This window comes from Crotalus tigris, unplaced genomic scaffold (genome assembly GCF_016545835.1).
Source record: "Crotalus tigris isolate CLP2741 ecotype Arizona unplaced genomic scaffold, ASM1654583v1 scf7180000018371.15429387391:27106975, whole genome shotgun sequence".
Taxonomy (NCBI): Eukaryota; Metazoa; Chordata; class Lepidosauria; order Squamata; family Viperidae; genus Crotalus; species Crotalus tigris.
The window spans coordinates 22,539,599-22,554,806 of record NW_024096970.1 but is presented as its reverse complement, the minus strand read 5'-3'; the positions used below and the strand labels follow the sequence as shown (position 1 = coordinate 22,554,806).

The 15,208-nt window shown below is 33.7% G+C and overlaps 1 protein-coding gene across 8 annotated transcripts in view; it reads left to right on the top strand.

Annotated features, from left to right (window-relative positions):
- Positions 1 to 15,208, top strand: part of TTC6 (tetratricopeptide repeat domain 6) — a 102,351-nt gene that overhangs the window by 57,118 nt on the left and 30,025 nt on the right. For all 8 annotated transcript variants that reach the window (XM_039351797.1, XM_039351799.1, XM_039351798.1 and 5 more), the window contains 6 exons: positions 1,158 to 1,333; positions 3,521 to 3,657; positions 7,714 to 7,883; positions 11,023 to 11,143; positions 11,706 to 11,856; positions 14,438 to 14,520. In XM_039351797.1, coding sequence (XP_039207731.1) covers positions 1,158 to 1,333; positions 3,521 to 3,657; positions 7,714 to 7,883; positions 11,023 to 11,143; positions 11,706 to 11,856; positions 14,438 to 14,520 — 838 coding nt within the window. The remainder of the gene's footprint in view (positions 1 to 1,157; positions 1,334 to 3,520; positions 3,658 to 7,713; positions 7,884 to 11,022; positions 11,144 to 11,705; positions 11,857 to 14,437; positions 14,521 to 15,208) is intronic.

Here is a 15,208-nt window from a genome sequence, read left to right as displayed (position 1 = left end):
CTCTAATGGAGCCCCGTGTAGCAGGTGTGCTTGGGCTTTAGCTGCAAATAACTTAATTGCAACTGGGATGCATTGTGCTTATCTGGAAAAATAATAAGGGGGTTGCTGCAGATCTCTGCTCATTACAAGATAAGTAATCCAGGTAGGCATTTCTGCTGCCTGAAGCTTGAAAAACTATCCCTATATATCTAAAGATCTTAACTTGCTCAATGGACTGCACGCCTGAGTTCTAGCTTCTCTGTTTTGGACATTTCGGAAAGTGAGAAACTTAGTTTTTATCTACTGAATTCCCAATTTTATAAAGTCATTCCTACAAATAAAGTGCAACTGATTCCAAGATTTGATACATATTTAAAAATAAGGTGATCAACTTTTTTACAATGAGAAGGAGGACACAAATAAATTGAAGAAAAAAAAAGTGAGTCTAATGCGTGCGTGCGTGTGTGCCATGTCATGTTTCGGTAAGAAGTAAACAAAGCCACTTGCGTGTGGCGCCTCTTGCACGCGGCACACTCTCTCCAAACAATTCTCCTGTGCAGAGCGCATGCGTCTCATAATCGCGTCTTGCCGCACTGTACCGAGCCTTGACGATCGAATACGGAGATTTACAGATTAGTCTTCAAATATCAAAAAGGAGGACATGTAGGAGGACATCTTTCAAGAGAGGACAGAACTTACAAAAGGAGGACTGTCCTCCCTAAAGGAGGACGGTTGGTCACCTTATTAAAAATGTTGTACTTAAAGTATTGTTTTACATTTGATGTAGTGAATACTGTGCTGGTCTAGAAACCAGGAGAATGAATTCTAGTCCCACCTTAGACATGAAAACTGGATGAGTGTCTTTGGGTAAGTCACTCACTCTCAACTCAACTCAGCTCACAGGATTGTTGTTGTGGTGAAAATAGGAAGAGGAAGCAGTATTAGGTATGCGCTCTCTCTCTCTCTCTCTCTCTCTCTCTCTCTCTCTCTCTCTCTCTCTCTCTCTCTCTCTCTCTGTGTGTGTGTGTGTGTGTGTATATGTATGTATCATCGTCCAATTTCCTATGAAAACTGGCATCAACATTAGTTACATTAAGTTGAAATTATTTTAAAAAGGGCATATGAATGGTATTAAATTCCATTAATATTTAAGATATTTTTCTATTTTGAATTTGTAGATGCTTATTTGTCGAGAGCTCAGATATATAGAAAACAGGGGAAAAATCACTTGGCAATGATAAATTACACTTTGGCACTGAGATATAGACCCACAGATCCTGAAATATATTACAAGAGAGGTGAAGTCCATGAAGAAGAGGGTGAATTAATACTGGCAATGGAAGACTATTCAAAGGTATGCATTATTACCTTTAGTTTTATTATATATTGACCAGGACGTAAAGAATTGCATGACTAAAATTGTGCACCAAAAGAATTAATTAAAAGAACATTTTTTTCATTTTTTCAACAGTGGTAATAATAGCTCTGAAACCCACATAATTTTTTACTTTTTTAATAAAAGTTTTATTAATTTTTTAAAATTAATAAAATTAGTGCTTAGTAAACAATATGTTGTCTGGGTTCAAATATTTAACATTAACTTCTTCAATATAAATCTGTTCAATACTACACAATTCAGTATTTTTTTTCCTTATCCTCCTTTCTTCTCCATATTTTTTCCATTTCCCCCTCATTACACCATTACAATTTTTAGTACTGTTAATGTATACAAAGTTAAATATAAGCATCTTCATCATATTTTACTAATATCATACAAGTAATAATATCAATTCATAAATCAATAATATCAATTCATTAATCAATATCCTGTTTTTTGTGCTCTTAAGGTTTGATTTCCCATCAGTATTTGAAATATCTTTATCAGTTATGATTTTCTCAATATTAATTATATTTATGTAGCTAAAAGTTTTATTCAAATCAATCCTCTTTTTATCTTCATATTTTCCATATCAAAAAAGAGAGAAAAAATGCTATCTTAATTCTAAACCATATCTTTCATTATAAAAGTCTAATTATATCTTATCCATTCTTTTAATCTTATTCAAACAAGTATTTAGGCATATAATGCCCCCTCTAAAAGGTGAAATCTTCTATTTTTTAAATTTGACTCTCGCTTTCTTTCTTTGCTAAGTTGCTTTCCAAGCTATGGCAATTAGATCACCCAGGAATTTTCTTTCTATTTTTGTGAAAATTGCTTGGCATGAGGAAGACAATTTAGGTAGGGTATTTTGGGGAATTCCTTGAGTTACTTATAAAGTAATAAAGGTGGGATAAAAAACTAATAAATATATAAAACAAATAAAGAATTAATTTCAATTCCCAAACATTAATTATATGAAAATAATGTAATAAATGCTACTCTAGTAGTATAACAAACAACAACATCAACAACAATAGTTTTACCATTCTTTTGGGAATCAGCATGAATCGCTTTGGGAAACCTTGATATATGCTAACAATCTTTTTGACTTCTATGGTTTTACATATCAGGACATAGTAAAAATCATCTCGTCTTTAGCAGTTCTTAAAAGTAAGTAAATGCCATCTCAGATGAGCAACACATGAGATATTATACCACTTCATCGTTTCTTTTACAAAAAGTAAGCCAAAAATGGAGAAGCCATGTGTTGTTGTTCATCTGAGGTTGTATTTACCTCCTTTTAAGAACTGTTAAGGACCAGATGATTTTTATGATGTTCTGATATGTAAAACCATAAAACTCAAAGAGGATGTGCTTATTTTTGCACATGACTGCATGTTTGTGTTGGGGGAGGAGCTGCACAGGCAGATGAAGCCATTCACCCAGACCTCCATCCACTTTTATCAATTTTCTTGCAACAAAAGAGGAAGCAATGAAACTTCCTCTCTTCATATTAGCAAACCTGCTTTAGATGGCTGGGTTTCTATTCCTATATGATAGTGAAAAGCTAGCTGAGGGAATTCCTGATGGTGAGGGAAGCCATGTAGCTTCCACTTTTCTCCCAGTAACTTTCAGGGACTCAGCAGTCTCTCCCCTGTTCTCCTGAGTAGCTCCTTGATCAATTGGTATTGGAGTTTCCTCCTTGCAATAGTGCTCCTAAGCTGCTGAACAATCAAATGAGCAATGGACTGCCATTACCTGCTGGAGACCACAAGGGGGTAGTTCAGCACCTGTAGGCAATTACACAGATGTCTGCTGGAGCTTATCCAATCTTGTTACATTCAGAACAAAGTAAATTATTCAAAACCACTGTAATGTCAGCATTGTAATATTGTTATAATGCAATTTTATATGTTTATATTCAGAAGTAAAAAGTCACAATACACAAAGAGATTTACTGGCAATAAAATATGTACAGCATCAACATCTCTGCTGCTTCAGGCAGAAAACAAATCAAAAACTTAGAAGCTGATTCATTAAAAGCAGTTATTTATTACCTTTTAAAAATGAATGTTATTTGCATTGTTTAGAATTCAGATGAATATTAAAATAAGAGTAAACTTTATCAAGTGTTGTATGTATTTTTTTTAATCAATTTAGTGCCTTTACTATGATCCGCAAAGTGTTGATGCATGTATGAAACATGGAATATATTATTTTAACAAATCAAATTGGACTATAGCTATGAATGATTTTACAACTGTGATTAAAAAAGATCCAAAACATGCAGAGGCAAGGTAAGCACAAATTATATTTTATTTGAAATATTTGTAGTTTATTTCTAAACTACACCTCTACAGATATCTAATACAATGTCCTATTTTATTGTTTGTAAATATCTACAATTAACTCCCTCCTCTTCATCTCTGCAAGTTTAGGGACTTGTAAAATAGGTTTAAAGACATTTTTATTTGACTAGCAGGTTAGGCTTAGGCTTACAGTATATCCTGTATAAATGATATCAAACAAACATGAAGTTTATCTTGTGGCAAATATATTTAGCTATTTTTTTAAACTATAAACGTCTGTGAAAACCTCAACACATATTAGGATTCTGGACTTCATTGAAGATGTTCGATTACTAATAATTCCCTGCCTAAGCTTGCACCCTCTCTTAATGAAAAATAAATAAGTAAATAAGATGAGGAGAATGTTCAGAAAAAGCTTCTCATCATCTAAGATTCTATTTTAATCTTCTGAATTTTTCATTTCTTTTGATTCCCAAAATAAATTAATCTTGTCCTGTACTACTTTATTCAATGGAGTAGGAGCTGTGTTACCCACAAAATGAACCCTTAAGAAGATGATATTGCATATTTCTCCCGGTCATTAAAAGAAACAGCTAGGAATGCTCCTAACTGGGATAAAAATAATCTAACTAGCCTTTGGTGGGATTTAAGGAAAATGAAACTATTCTCACCAAAATGGAAACCTGAAAGTAATTGAATCTTAATTTAGCAACTCATAAATATGGCACTACTAAGTAATTTGCTGGGAAACAAATAATGCATTTGCTGAAATATTTGAAATAAGTTAACAATTCCCAAGTGAGAATATAGAATAGGCATAGTTCTAGCCTGCTAAGAGAAATGTAATGAACTGTAAAGGGCAGACCAAAATTGAATGGTAAAGATCTTCCTGTGTTTTTGGATGAGGTATGGATGAAATAGGGACGATTTTGTGGAGCATGTGAGTATGGGAATGACATGAGGCACATCCTAGAATGTCTTGAATGAAAGTTTGAACCAACAATTACTTATTATTGTATAGTTAAACTTATATGATGACTTGGAAATATAAAATATCAGTATAAAGTACATCAGCAGTCATTGAACACACAACTATATTTGCCTTCATGGAAGTGACTGGGATAGCTGTTGTTTCTTTTATACTTTAATTATATAAGAGGTTTTTTGGGAAATTGTTCCTTCTAGCTCTTTAGGTTACATCTTACCTTCTAAGGTAAGAACTTTCCCTACCCTTTTATCCTTTTGCAAGAGCCTGAAGATCTGGCTCTGCCAGATGGCCTGTGGATCAGATGGGGAAATTCCATGCTGGAGTTGGCTGCTGGATTTGCTGACAAACTCCACCTACCCCCTCCCCATCCCTTCCTCTCTGCTCTCCATCCATCCATTTCTTTTTTTTAGTTTTATTGATTTTCTAGTTTTACATTTAAGTATTTAAAAAGCAATGTGGTGGCTGGGTTAATCAACAATTCAATAACATGTAAGTATCTTTAGTACAAATCTCAAACTACTACATTAAATATTTCCTCTCTTTTTCCCTTAGTATTAACTGTCTCTTATTTAAGCTAATACAATTCTTACTATATCAAGTAAAAATAATATTGTTACATTTATCACTAGTTTTTAGTTTATACATATCCTGAATTGCTTTAACATTCAATCTTTATAAAAAATCAATATCCTATAATTAGTTTTTCCCAATTTTTACTTTCCCATCAATACTTAAATTTAAATTTAATATTTATAATTTCCAAGTTTTAGGTAACCAAAGTTTCCTTTACTACAATTCATCACAAGATCTAATATTCAAGATACATATCCTATCTATTTGAATATATTCTATTTCTTACCATCTTGCATCATCTAATTGATAATACAGTATAACATTCTTATTTCTACTAATTTCCAAATGTCTAAATTTAATGACCAAAATTTCCCTTATTTCAACATCAAATACTTCCTTTCTTTTTCTCTTAATATCTACTATCTCATATTTAAGCTAATACAGTTCTTATTATATCAACTAAGTAAAAACATGTTTATTACATTTATCAATAATTTTTTACCTTATATATATCTTAATTACTTTTACATTCAATCTTTATAGACAATCAATATCCTATTTATTTGTTTTCCCCAATTTTTAATTTCCCATCAATATTCAAATTTAACTTTTGATATTTATACTTTCAAGTTTTAAATGACTAAAGTTTTCTTTATCTCAATTCATAGCATAATCTAGTATTCAAAGTACACATCTTGTCTGTTTGAATATATTCTATTTTAATTAGTAACATAGCATCCTCACTAATAAATCCAAACCCCAATTTTCTTCAGCCTTATTCTAGCTTTCTTTCTTTGCCAACTTGCCTTCCATGTCCATGCTTTTAAATCATCAAATAGATCTCCCTCTGTTGTTGTATATATTATTTGAGATAAAAGAGACCATCCAATCGCCATTCTTTTGGGAGGACTAACAAATCGTCTCAGTATTATTCCATCTCCCCATAGTTGTCCTGGAATTTTTATCTTCCCTTCAGCCTGTTCTTCTTCTTGCTCCTCAGATTTCTTCTGGTTTATATAGAAAGTCTTTTCCATTTTCGGTGTTATCAGTCCCTTTTGTGAGTTTTTCCATTAACTGTGTTTGTTGGTCTGTTGAATCCTCTATCATAGTATTTGATTGTTCCACTTCTATTGTATTCCGTGAAGTTGATTCTTTAATTGTAGTCAAAGTTAGGTTTTGAATATCTAGGCTGACATCCTGTTCTTTTCTATAGCGTCTTATTTCGTCAGAAGCTGTAAGAATAGTTTCAAAGAATCTGTTCCTGATCTTCATCCATATTCTCTTAGTGGTGTATTAAATTAAAAGCTTTACAATCAGGGGATGAAAATAATTTTATCACTGGGTATAGAACACAGCTGAGCTTCTCACAGCTAATATCTGCCAAGGTTGAAGGAGTCTTATCTGTAATCTAGGCTTCAAGCCAAGTCTCTTTTAGACAACAGGTTGTAGTATCAGATTTAGCCACAAGATGTCACCAATGCCGTTTAAGGTTTTTTAAGTCCAAATTTTTTATAATTCTTTTTCCAATTTTACTTCATTTTTGTAAATAAAAACCCAAATCTTCAGTAGGGATAAGAAATTTTTTGGTCCCCAAATTTTAAAAACATATAATTCCAGTTAAAATAAGGTTATTCTTTCAGCATTTTAAACTCCCCTGAATAGTCAGTTGCCACTGCTCTTAGAGGGTGGGATAGGATTTCCCTTCCCTCTCTCCACAGGGGGGAAAATACTTTGGGCAGCTTATACAGGTAGAAAAGAAAGTTAGGATTGAAGAGAGGTTCAGATCTCACCCAGTCTCATCCGCGCTGCTTTAGAAGTGCTTGGTGGTAAGTTTAACTTTGGCTGTCTGCAGCCTAGTGACGGGCCATATTTCTATGGCCGGTCTTTTGTCCGCTGGTTTGGAGGGCTGCCCCAGATCAAGCAGAAAGGCTATTGCCATCCTGCAATCAAGCGGGGATCCCCTCCTTGCTTTCGACCCTTTCCAGGGTCCCCCAGCAGTATGAAATCGAACGCGGAAGACGAAGCAGCAAACCAGAAGTCCTATCCATCTTTTTGTTATCGTATTAAACTTTTCTCATGTTCTTTTTCATTGTTTATTTTATTGTTCTATTATTTTACTTCTGTTTATACTCTTTTCATTTCTTCCTTTTTATTGTTGTAAGCTGCCTAGAGTAACCCCATGATGAGATAGGCGGCAAATAAATTTAACAAATTAAAAATAAAAACTATATTTAAAATTTTTAAACATAAATTTATATTTAAAAAATTAATTCTTATAGAAATACATAGTTGTTTTGTCATATCAGATACTTGTTAAAATCCTGCCGACTTGTTAAAGTTTTAAGTATATTGGCTTGGAAATAATGATGCAACTGGAAAATATAAACAATACATGTAGGTAGTAAGGCTATACATGCATCTAAACACCAGAGATATAAATACTATAAGTATGACAGTAATATACTTATGAACTTTCTTTCCAGAACCTACAGAGCCAGAATATATATTAAGCAAGAGCAATATAAAAATGCAGCTGAAGATTTATCTGCTGCAATTCATTTGAATCCCCGTAACTGGATTGCATTCTATTACAGAGGTTGTATTTTGAGGAAAATTGATCCAAAACAATCCCTACAGGACTTAAGTGTTTCTGGTATTACTACTTTGATTTTCATGAAAATATGAATTGCATTTATGAAAAAATATTTGTTTCAATGAATTTGTTTTCTAATAATCGTGAGAAAAAATATTTCATGCATTTTGAAAAATATATTTTTACTTTTATATGCAATTTTGAACTGAAATTACAGAACTCTTAGTTATCTATATCTTCTCTATCTAATTATTCCTAATAGTTGCCTGTTTATTCACAAGATCCCATATATTATTTATTTAAATAAAGCAGCACTAACATGTATATTCTCTATTCAGTTTGTTTGAAATATATACTGAGTTGGTATACACTTCTCACAGTTGATATGAGAGCCACTCAATATGATATTTTAACAATTGATTGTTGTTACTTGCGAAGTTGTGTACGACCAATCGCGACCCCATGGACAACATACCTCCAGGCTTTCCTGTCCTCTACCATCTTCTAGAGTCCATTTAAGCTCATGCCTACTGCTTCAGTAACTCCATCCAGCCACCTCATTCTCTGTTGTCCCCTTCTTCTATTGCCCTCAATGTTTCCCAGCATTAGGCTCTTCTCCAGTGAGTCCCTCCTCCTCCAGTGGCCAAAGTATTTGAGTTTCAACTTCAGGATATGGCCTTCTAAAGAGCAGTCAGGGTTGATCTCCTCTAGGACTGACTGGTTTGAACACCTTGCAGTCCAAGGGACTCCCAGGAGTCTTCTCCAGCACCATAATTCAAAGGCCTCAATTCTTTGGCGCTCAGCCTTTCTTACGGTCCAACTTTCACAGCCATACATTGCAACTGGGAAAATCATGGCCTTGACTATAGGCACTTTTGTTGGCAAGGTGATGTCTCTGCCTTTTAGTATGATAGTTGATATGAGGGCCAATTTGGTGGGATCTAGTCCAGCCTGAGGCACAAAGCCAGCTGTGTGACTTGGGCTAGTCTCTCAGTCCTAGAGGCAATGGCAAACCATCAAAGCAGGCAACTGGAAGCCACTTCTGAAATCTTGCTAAGAAAACCATAAGGATTTGTCTAGACCAGAGGTAGGCAACCTTGGCTCTTTTATGACTTGTGGACTTCAAGTTGTTGAAGCCAATGAGTCATAAAAAAGCCAAGGTTGCCTACCCTTGGTCTAGAGTCTAGACAATGGCCAGGAGTCAACCCTTAGTTGAAGCCGCACACATAAAAATTGATAATACACTTTCCCCCAAACAAAACAATTTTATATGAACATATCCAAAAAAATGGATTTATACAAGGCCAAAAACCATTTTGTTGCCATAGTGGAAATCACTCAGGTATATCAAGATATTTCATTTTTCACAAATTTGTGAAGGTTTCTTTTACCTTTCTAATAGTCACACATGTATGCAAAAAAATGAAAGGACACACTTTTAGATATTACTAGATTCTGCTTCAAATATTGGTGAGCTATTTTATAATTGGGACTTCAGTCAATATTAATATGATTTAAGATTCTTGTATATAGTAAAATATTATTTTTCCCCTTTCAAATTATTTTTTTTTTGAAACTCAAATTCAAGATTATTAAAATCTTGAAACTTCTACCAGATCAGTGAAGAGCAAATTAACTTTTTAAATCTATTTTTATTTTATTCAGAAGGAAGTTAAAATACAAAATTTCCCCAAAATTAAAAAAAACAAAAACAAAAAACACAATGAAGTTTTTTTTTAAAAGTGCATTGGAAAAGAAAAATAACCCAACCCAACACATATATACATTATCCCCCCAATCAAATACTGATTAATACATTACCAAAATACTGGTTCCGACTCCTTTTGAAACAGCCCCCCCATTTTAAATCTATTTGCAAATTATTGACCTGATATCTATATAGTATATTAATGAGAAATTAGTTAACAGGAAGAACAACAATAATAAAAAACACAAGGTTAAAATGTCAAAACCCTCTGTTAACCAATTGTTATTGTAATCAACTTGTACAAAATTTGCCATGGCATCTTATCTATCATCCCAAAAATTAAGAGTAATTCATCCTGGATCAAATATTAAGTTTGTTACTTAATGGTATCTCTTATCAAATTTTGTCTAATTAAATATAATAAATTCAGTCTCCACAGTAGGTCTATCTTCCCAACAAAGTTCAGATAGAAGTGGTTTCCAATTAAGTGTAATAAATTCTTTCTCTAATCTCCCTCAGTCCTCCTAGGAAAAAACAATTTTTCATTTCTCCCTTTAGTTAAGTTATTAGTATTGTGAAAGAATATAGGCTTTAGCTTCAAAGAAACATATGTGATTGGTTGGGTTAGTTCTTCATCTGTGGGGTCCATATTTCTTTGGTCTGCAACTTTCACATCAGAGTGCTTTTGTGAATCTAGCTTATCTAAAGCTACACACCTCTGCATATTTTCCATGGCTATTATCATCTCATCAAACTGTTCAAAAAAATTTTCAGCTAAAAGTTGCATGTTACCAGAAAGTCTTTTCTCAGATTTCAGTCACTGTTGCTTGTTTATAATATGATACATTGATAATTGTTTATAATATGATACAACTTGATCAGGGAACAGAGTGCTGAAGCAGGAGAAAACAAGAAAGATATTTTCTGGATATTTCAATCCAATATTAAAAGAAAAAAAAACCCTGCAAATGTTTTGCAAATAGAAAAAATACAAAAACCCTGTGGTGAAAGTCCAATATTAATGTAAATCAAATGAAAGCACTTCACCATCCAAAAACACACCATGTTTCCTTACAGGGAATGTGAAAGTTATTCAAAATTCTTACCATACAGCAACCATCTTGGGGAGGAGGAGAGCAAATTAACTTGAAAAATATTATTAAAACATACAAGTGAAACGTCAGTTTACCAGACCTTGTTGCAGTAGATTTTTCATGCAACAGACTAAATTCTACTATGCTTGACTTCCTTTACACAACAACATTGTGATGCAATTGGCAGTATTTGTGTTATTTCTGTGATGCACAATGCAAATAACATTTGTTTAATGATGTCACCTACATCATGTAACATTGCCTTGATGATGCTTTCTTCAGCTGATCTCGGAAAAGGAATACCTCCTCCAGATTAATTTATTAAAATGGGATTTATTAAAGCTGGATTTAAAGGCACATTTAACAGGTGAACATTTAGGATATTTTTCTCTTACAGTTCTTCTCAACCACAGATATGACAATATTGGTGCTTACCTTCATCGTGGGATCTTGTATGCAGAATTGAAACAGTGGCCCCTGGCCATCTGTGATTTTGAAAATGCAATTGCTTTGGACAGGTATTTTTATTGGCTTCCTCTCTTTTCTTAATTACTCACTATTTAATGTAGCAGTTAGTCATACAAATCAGTTGCAAAAACAACACATCCTACAATAATTTAAGGCACTGAATACCTTTCATAAATACCCATCAGAAACATTAGGTTTTTCTACAAATTTAAAAATGCATAATCAGGTAGCAACCTCTAATATAGTACCACTTGTTAGTCCTGAAATTACAGAAATATAGTAATGGTAACTTCATAAAATGAGTCTTGTATTCTTTTCTATTTTATTAAGTATATGCCTAACCCAACAGCACTCTTAATACAACAGAAAATTCTGCCATTTTCTATTGCAAATGGTGTTACCCATTTTCCAATAAAACCCCTTTGACTATGAACTTATTTTTCTACAATAGTAGACATGATGTTTTTCTTGTTCTTCAGGAATAAGGGTGAAAATGAAAGGAGGTAGTTTTGTGATGGAAACACTTTTTGTAAAACTTACATATCTTTGCTTGAAATTCTATGAAATGACTTGCTACACAATGTAATATTTATACAATTTTGTCTGTTTTAGGAGTCTTACAACACCTTATATAAATATTGGATTGATTACAATGTTGCATTCAGATCAGTATTTTGATGCTATTCTACGGTTCACTGAAGCCATTCGGGTTGATCCATTAGATGTTAGACCTTATTTGTGCAGGGCTCAAGCTTACCAAAAGGTATCTATTATACATATTTAAGAATTATAAATATTAATTCCCAAACAGGTATTAGATAGATAGATAGACAGACAGACAGTCAGACAGACAGACAGATAGATAACCTTTATTGTCATTTTTTACTGTGGGCACAATGGCAACATTAAAAATGAAATTTAGTTGCTTGCTCTCAAAGTGTACACATACACAACACACATTTAAACATACTATATACAACTATATGTATAGACCTACACCCTTACATATAAGTAACATATAAATATTAATCACATTCCCCATTTAGAGCAAAATGCAGGCTCTTTTCTCTGGCTCCTCAGCCCACCAAAAGCTTATCAGACAATGTCCTTGAGTTCCCACACTTTTGCATTGTTATGGCTAGCTAAACCTTCAAGCATTTACACCATCCTCCCTTCTACATCTGAACTCTAAAAGAACAGAAAAAGCACATTAAAAGCAAAGGTAAAATGGCGTGCTGAATCTCAGTTGTCAGAGCATGGACATCCATTGTCACAGCATCGACAACGAAGCCTCCTCCCAGAAGGTAACAAAGAAAACAAGTTGTGAAGAGGATGTGTAATGTCCCAGACAATCTTGCGGACCCTGCTCAAGCAACGCTTATATGCTATGTCCTGGATGGGAGGGAGGGAACTGTCAATAATCTTTTCAGCCATCCTCACCACTCTCTGCACTGCCTTTCTGTCTGAAGCACTGATGCTTCCAAACCAGACTGTGATGCTGTATGAGAAGATGCTCTCAATTGTCCCTCTGTAGAAAGCGGTAAGGACAGGGGAAGGAAGATGTGTTTTTCTCATGTGATGCAGAAAATGCAGGCGCTGCTGTTCCCACTGTTGAGCGACCAAGCCAGCCTACTTGTTAACTGCACACCCAGGAATTTGATGCTGGTAACCATCTCCACAGATGAATCATTAATGCCCAGAGGAGTGTGGCTGTGCCTGCCTTTTCTGAAATCAACAATGATCTCTCTGGTTTTTCCAGTGTTTAAAACTAGACTGTTCTCCTTATACCAGTTCACCAAACCCTCAACCTCCTTGCAATAAGCACCCTCATTGTCATCTTGAATAAGGCCACTACTGTTGTATCATCCGCAAACTTCACAATATGGTTGGTGGCAAACCTAGCACAACAGTCATGGGTCAACAGGGTAAACAGCAGCAGACTTAGGACGTAGCCCTGAGGAGAACCTGTGCTCAAGAAAATGGTGTTAGAAATATTTGTTCCAGCTCGCACATGCTGGGGCCTGTTAGTAAGAAAATCAAGAATCTAGTTGCACAAAGGAGTGTTTAAGCCTAAATGGCCCAGTTTGTCTACTAGATTTGTCTACCTGTTTACCATGGAATAATGAGAGATATTTGATTCAGGGCTTTTATCTTTCTTAATTGTTTGTGAACTCATCTACTTTTAAAATTATATAACTGAAATGGAACAGGCCTTCAGTTTTCTCATAAAAAGATAGACAGCTGCATTCAATTTCTAGAACAGAGTCCAAATACTCGTCAACAATCATATTCCGTGATCTCTTAAACAATTTTTCCTGGTTTGCCTATGCTTTCTCTGTTTGATCTTTGTCTAATTGCAAACCTGGGGACCAAAATCCTAGCAGCCAAGTTATTTTCTTGCTTCTTATGGCAAACCCCTATGAGTTTGCACTAGTTGCCTCATTTTCCCAACTTTATGGGAAAATGGTTACATTGAATTTATAATTTAACTAAACATTTCCAAAACTATTGACAAAAAAGACTGATATGAACATATTATTTTCAAACAAAACAGAATTAAGAAGGAATTGTAATTGGAGAAATCAATTTCCTAGATAGGAAGGTGAAGGGCATTTTTGTTATTAGACAGTGGTGCTGATGATGTATCTGCAAGTAATCCAAGCCAATCTTTTCTCCATCCCTTACTGAGGAATTTGTTCTACAAAGTGTGCCCCTATCCAAACTAGATATTCTACCTTTTCTCTTCTCCTCTGTGCATCATTTTTCAAATATTGTATCACCTTCATAGTCATCCAGGTTTTCTCATAATATTCTGTTTTATTAATCTCTTTTGTTGAAAATACATTGTGGGGTATTATGTAAGTAGTGCAATATCAGATCAGTGATATAATCAACTACATAGTAAGAGAGAATGGGAAACTGAACAGTCACAGTTTTAGGGAAGAGGGATTTTAAAGTTTCATCTAGTTTGAAGAAAGACAGTTTGGTGTAATTATGAAGATACCAGATTAGAAAGAGGGAGACTGTGAAATCTAGTCCCATTTTAAGCATGAAACCAATTGAATGATCTGGGACCAGCCATTCTCTCTCAGCCCTAGGAAGGAGGCAGTGGCTAATGACTTTGAAAACATTGCCAAAAACCCTACAGGGACTAGTTTAGGCAATTGCCAGGAAACAAGACTGACTGGAAGGCACCAAAGAAAAGGAGGGTGTGTGTGATCTAGTTTGATCTTAAATGTTGAAAATGGAAAGAAACAATTGTTTTTAAACAGAATGTACTTAATGTAATAACAGCGTCCACAAGTGAGAAATAAAAATGTCTTTTTTTAAAAAAAAAAATACAGGTTCATGATTTAAAGAATTCAGTTAAAGATATAAATAGAGCTATTCATCTCCATCCCAATTTGCCCCATTTATTCTTAACAAGGTAAGCACTTATTGTGATAATTATCAACAGTCGAAATGCATTTCTCCAGCATCTTACTTAATTTTGTTTTCTAAATGTCTATATAATTATAATGTGTATTATTAAGTCTTAAGTTCAAGATTTTTTTTCATTTGCAGTATAAGAACACATTTTCAATGTATGATAGCAAGAGCAAAAGATGAAAAATCAGGTTGCCCTTCACATATTTCTAATTTTTATGCAGTTTTCTTTTCTTTTTTTTATAACAAATTTTATTGGTTTTTTAACTTTTACAACAGAATGCTCAAGATACACCATGGTGGTTAGGTGATCAATCATCCAAAAACAAAATCATATAATAGCTCAAGTAAATACATTAAATGTTTCCTCTCTATTTCCCTCAAATAATTTAACCTACTTAACATAATCCAGTTCTACATTACATATCTATAAATCCTAATCCTGTTTTGAACTTTATTAATTTACAGTTACCATAGTCTAATTTAATCTTAGATAAATGTATTATCACTTTGGGTATCCCTTCTAAAATACTAATCCAGATATATTCTAATTCATAATCTCATAAATCATTAATTTTATCACAAATCTCTCTTATTTCTTCAGATAACATTTAAATCTCATTCAAATAATTATCATGTCTAAAAAAAAAAGAACACACCTATTATTACACAAAACATCGTCTTACTAA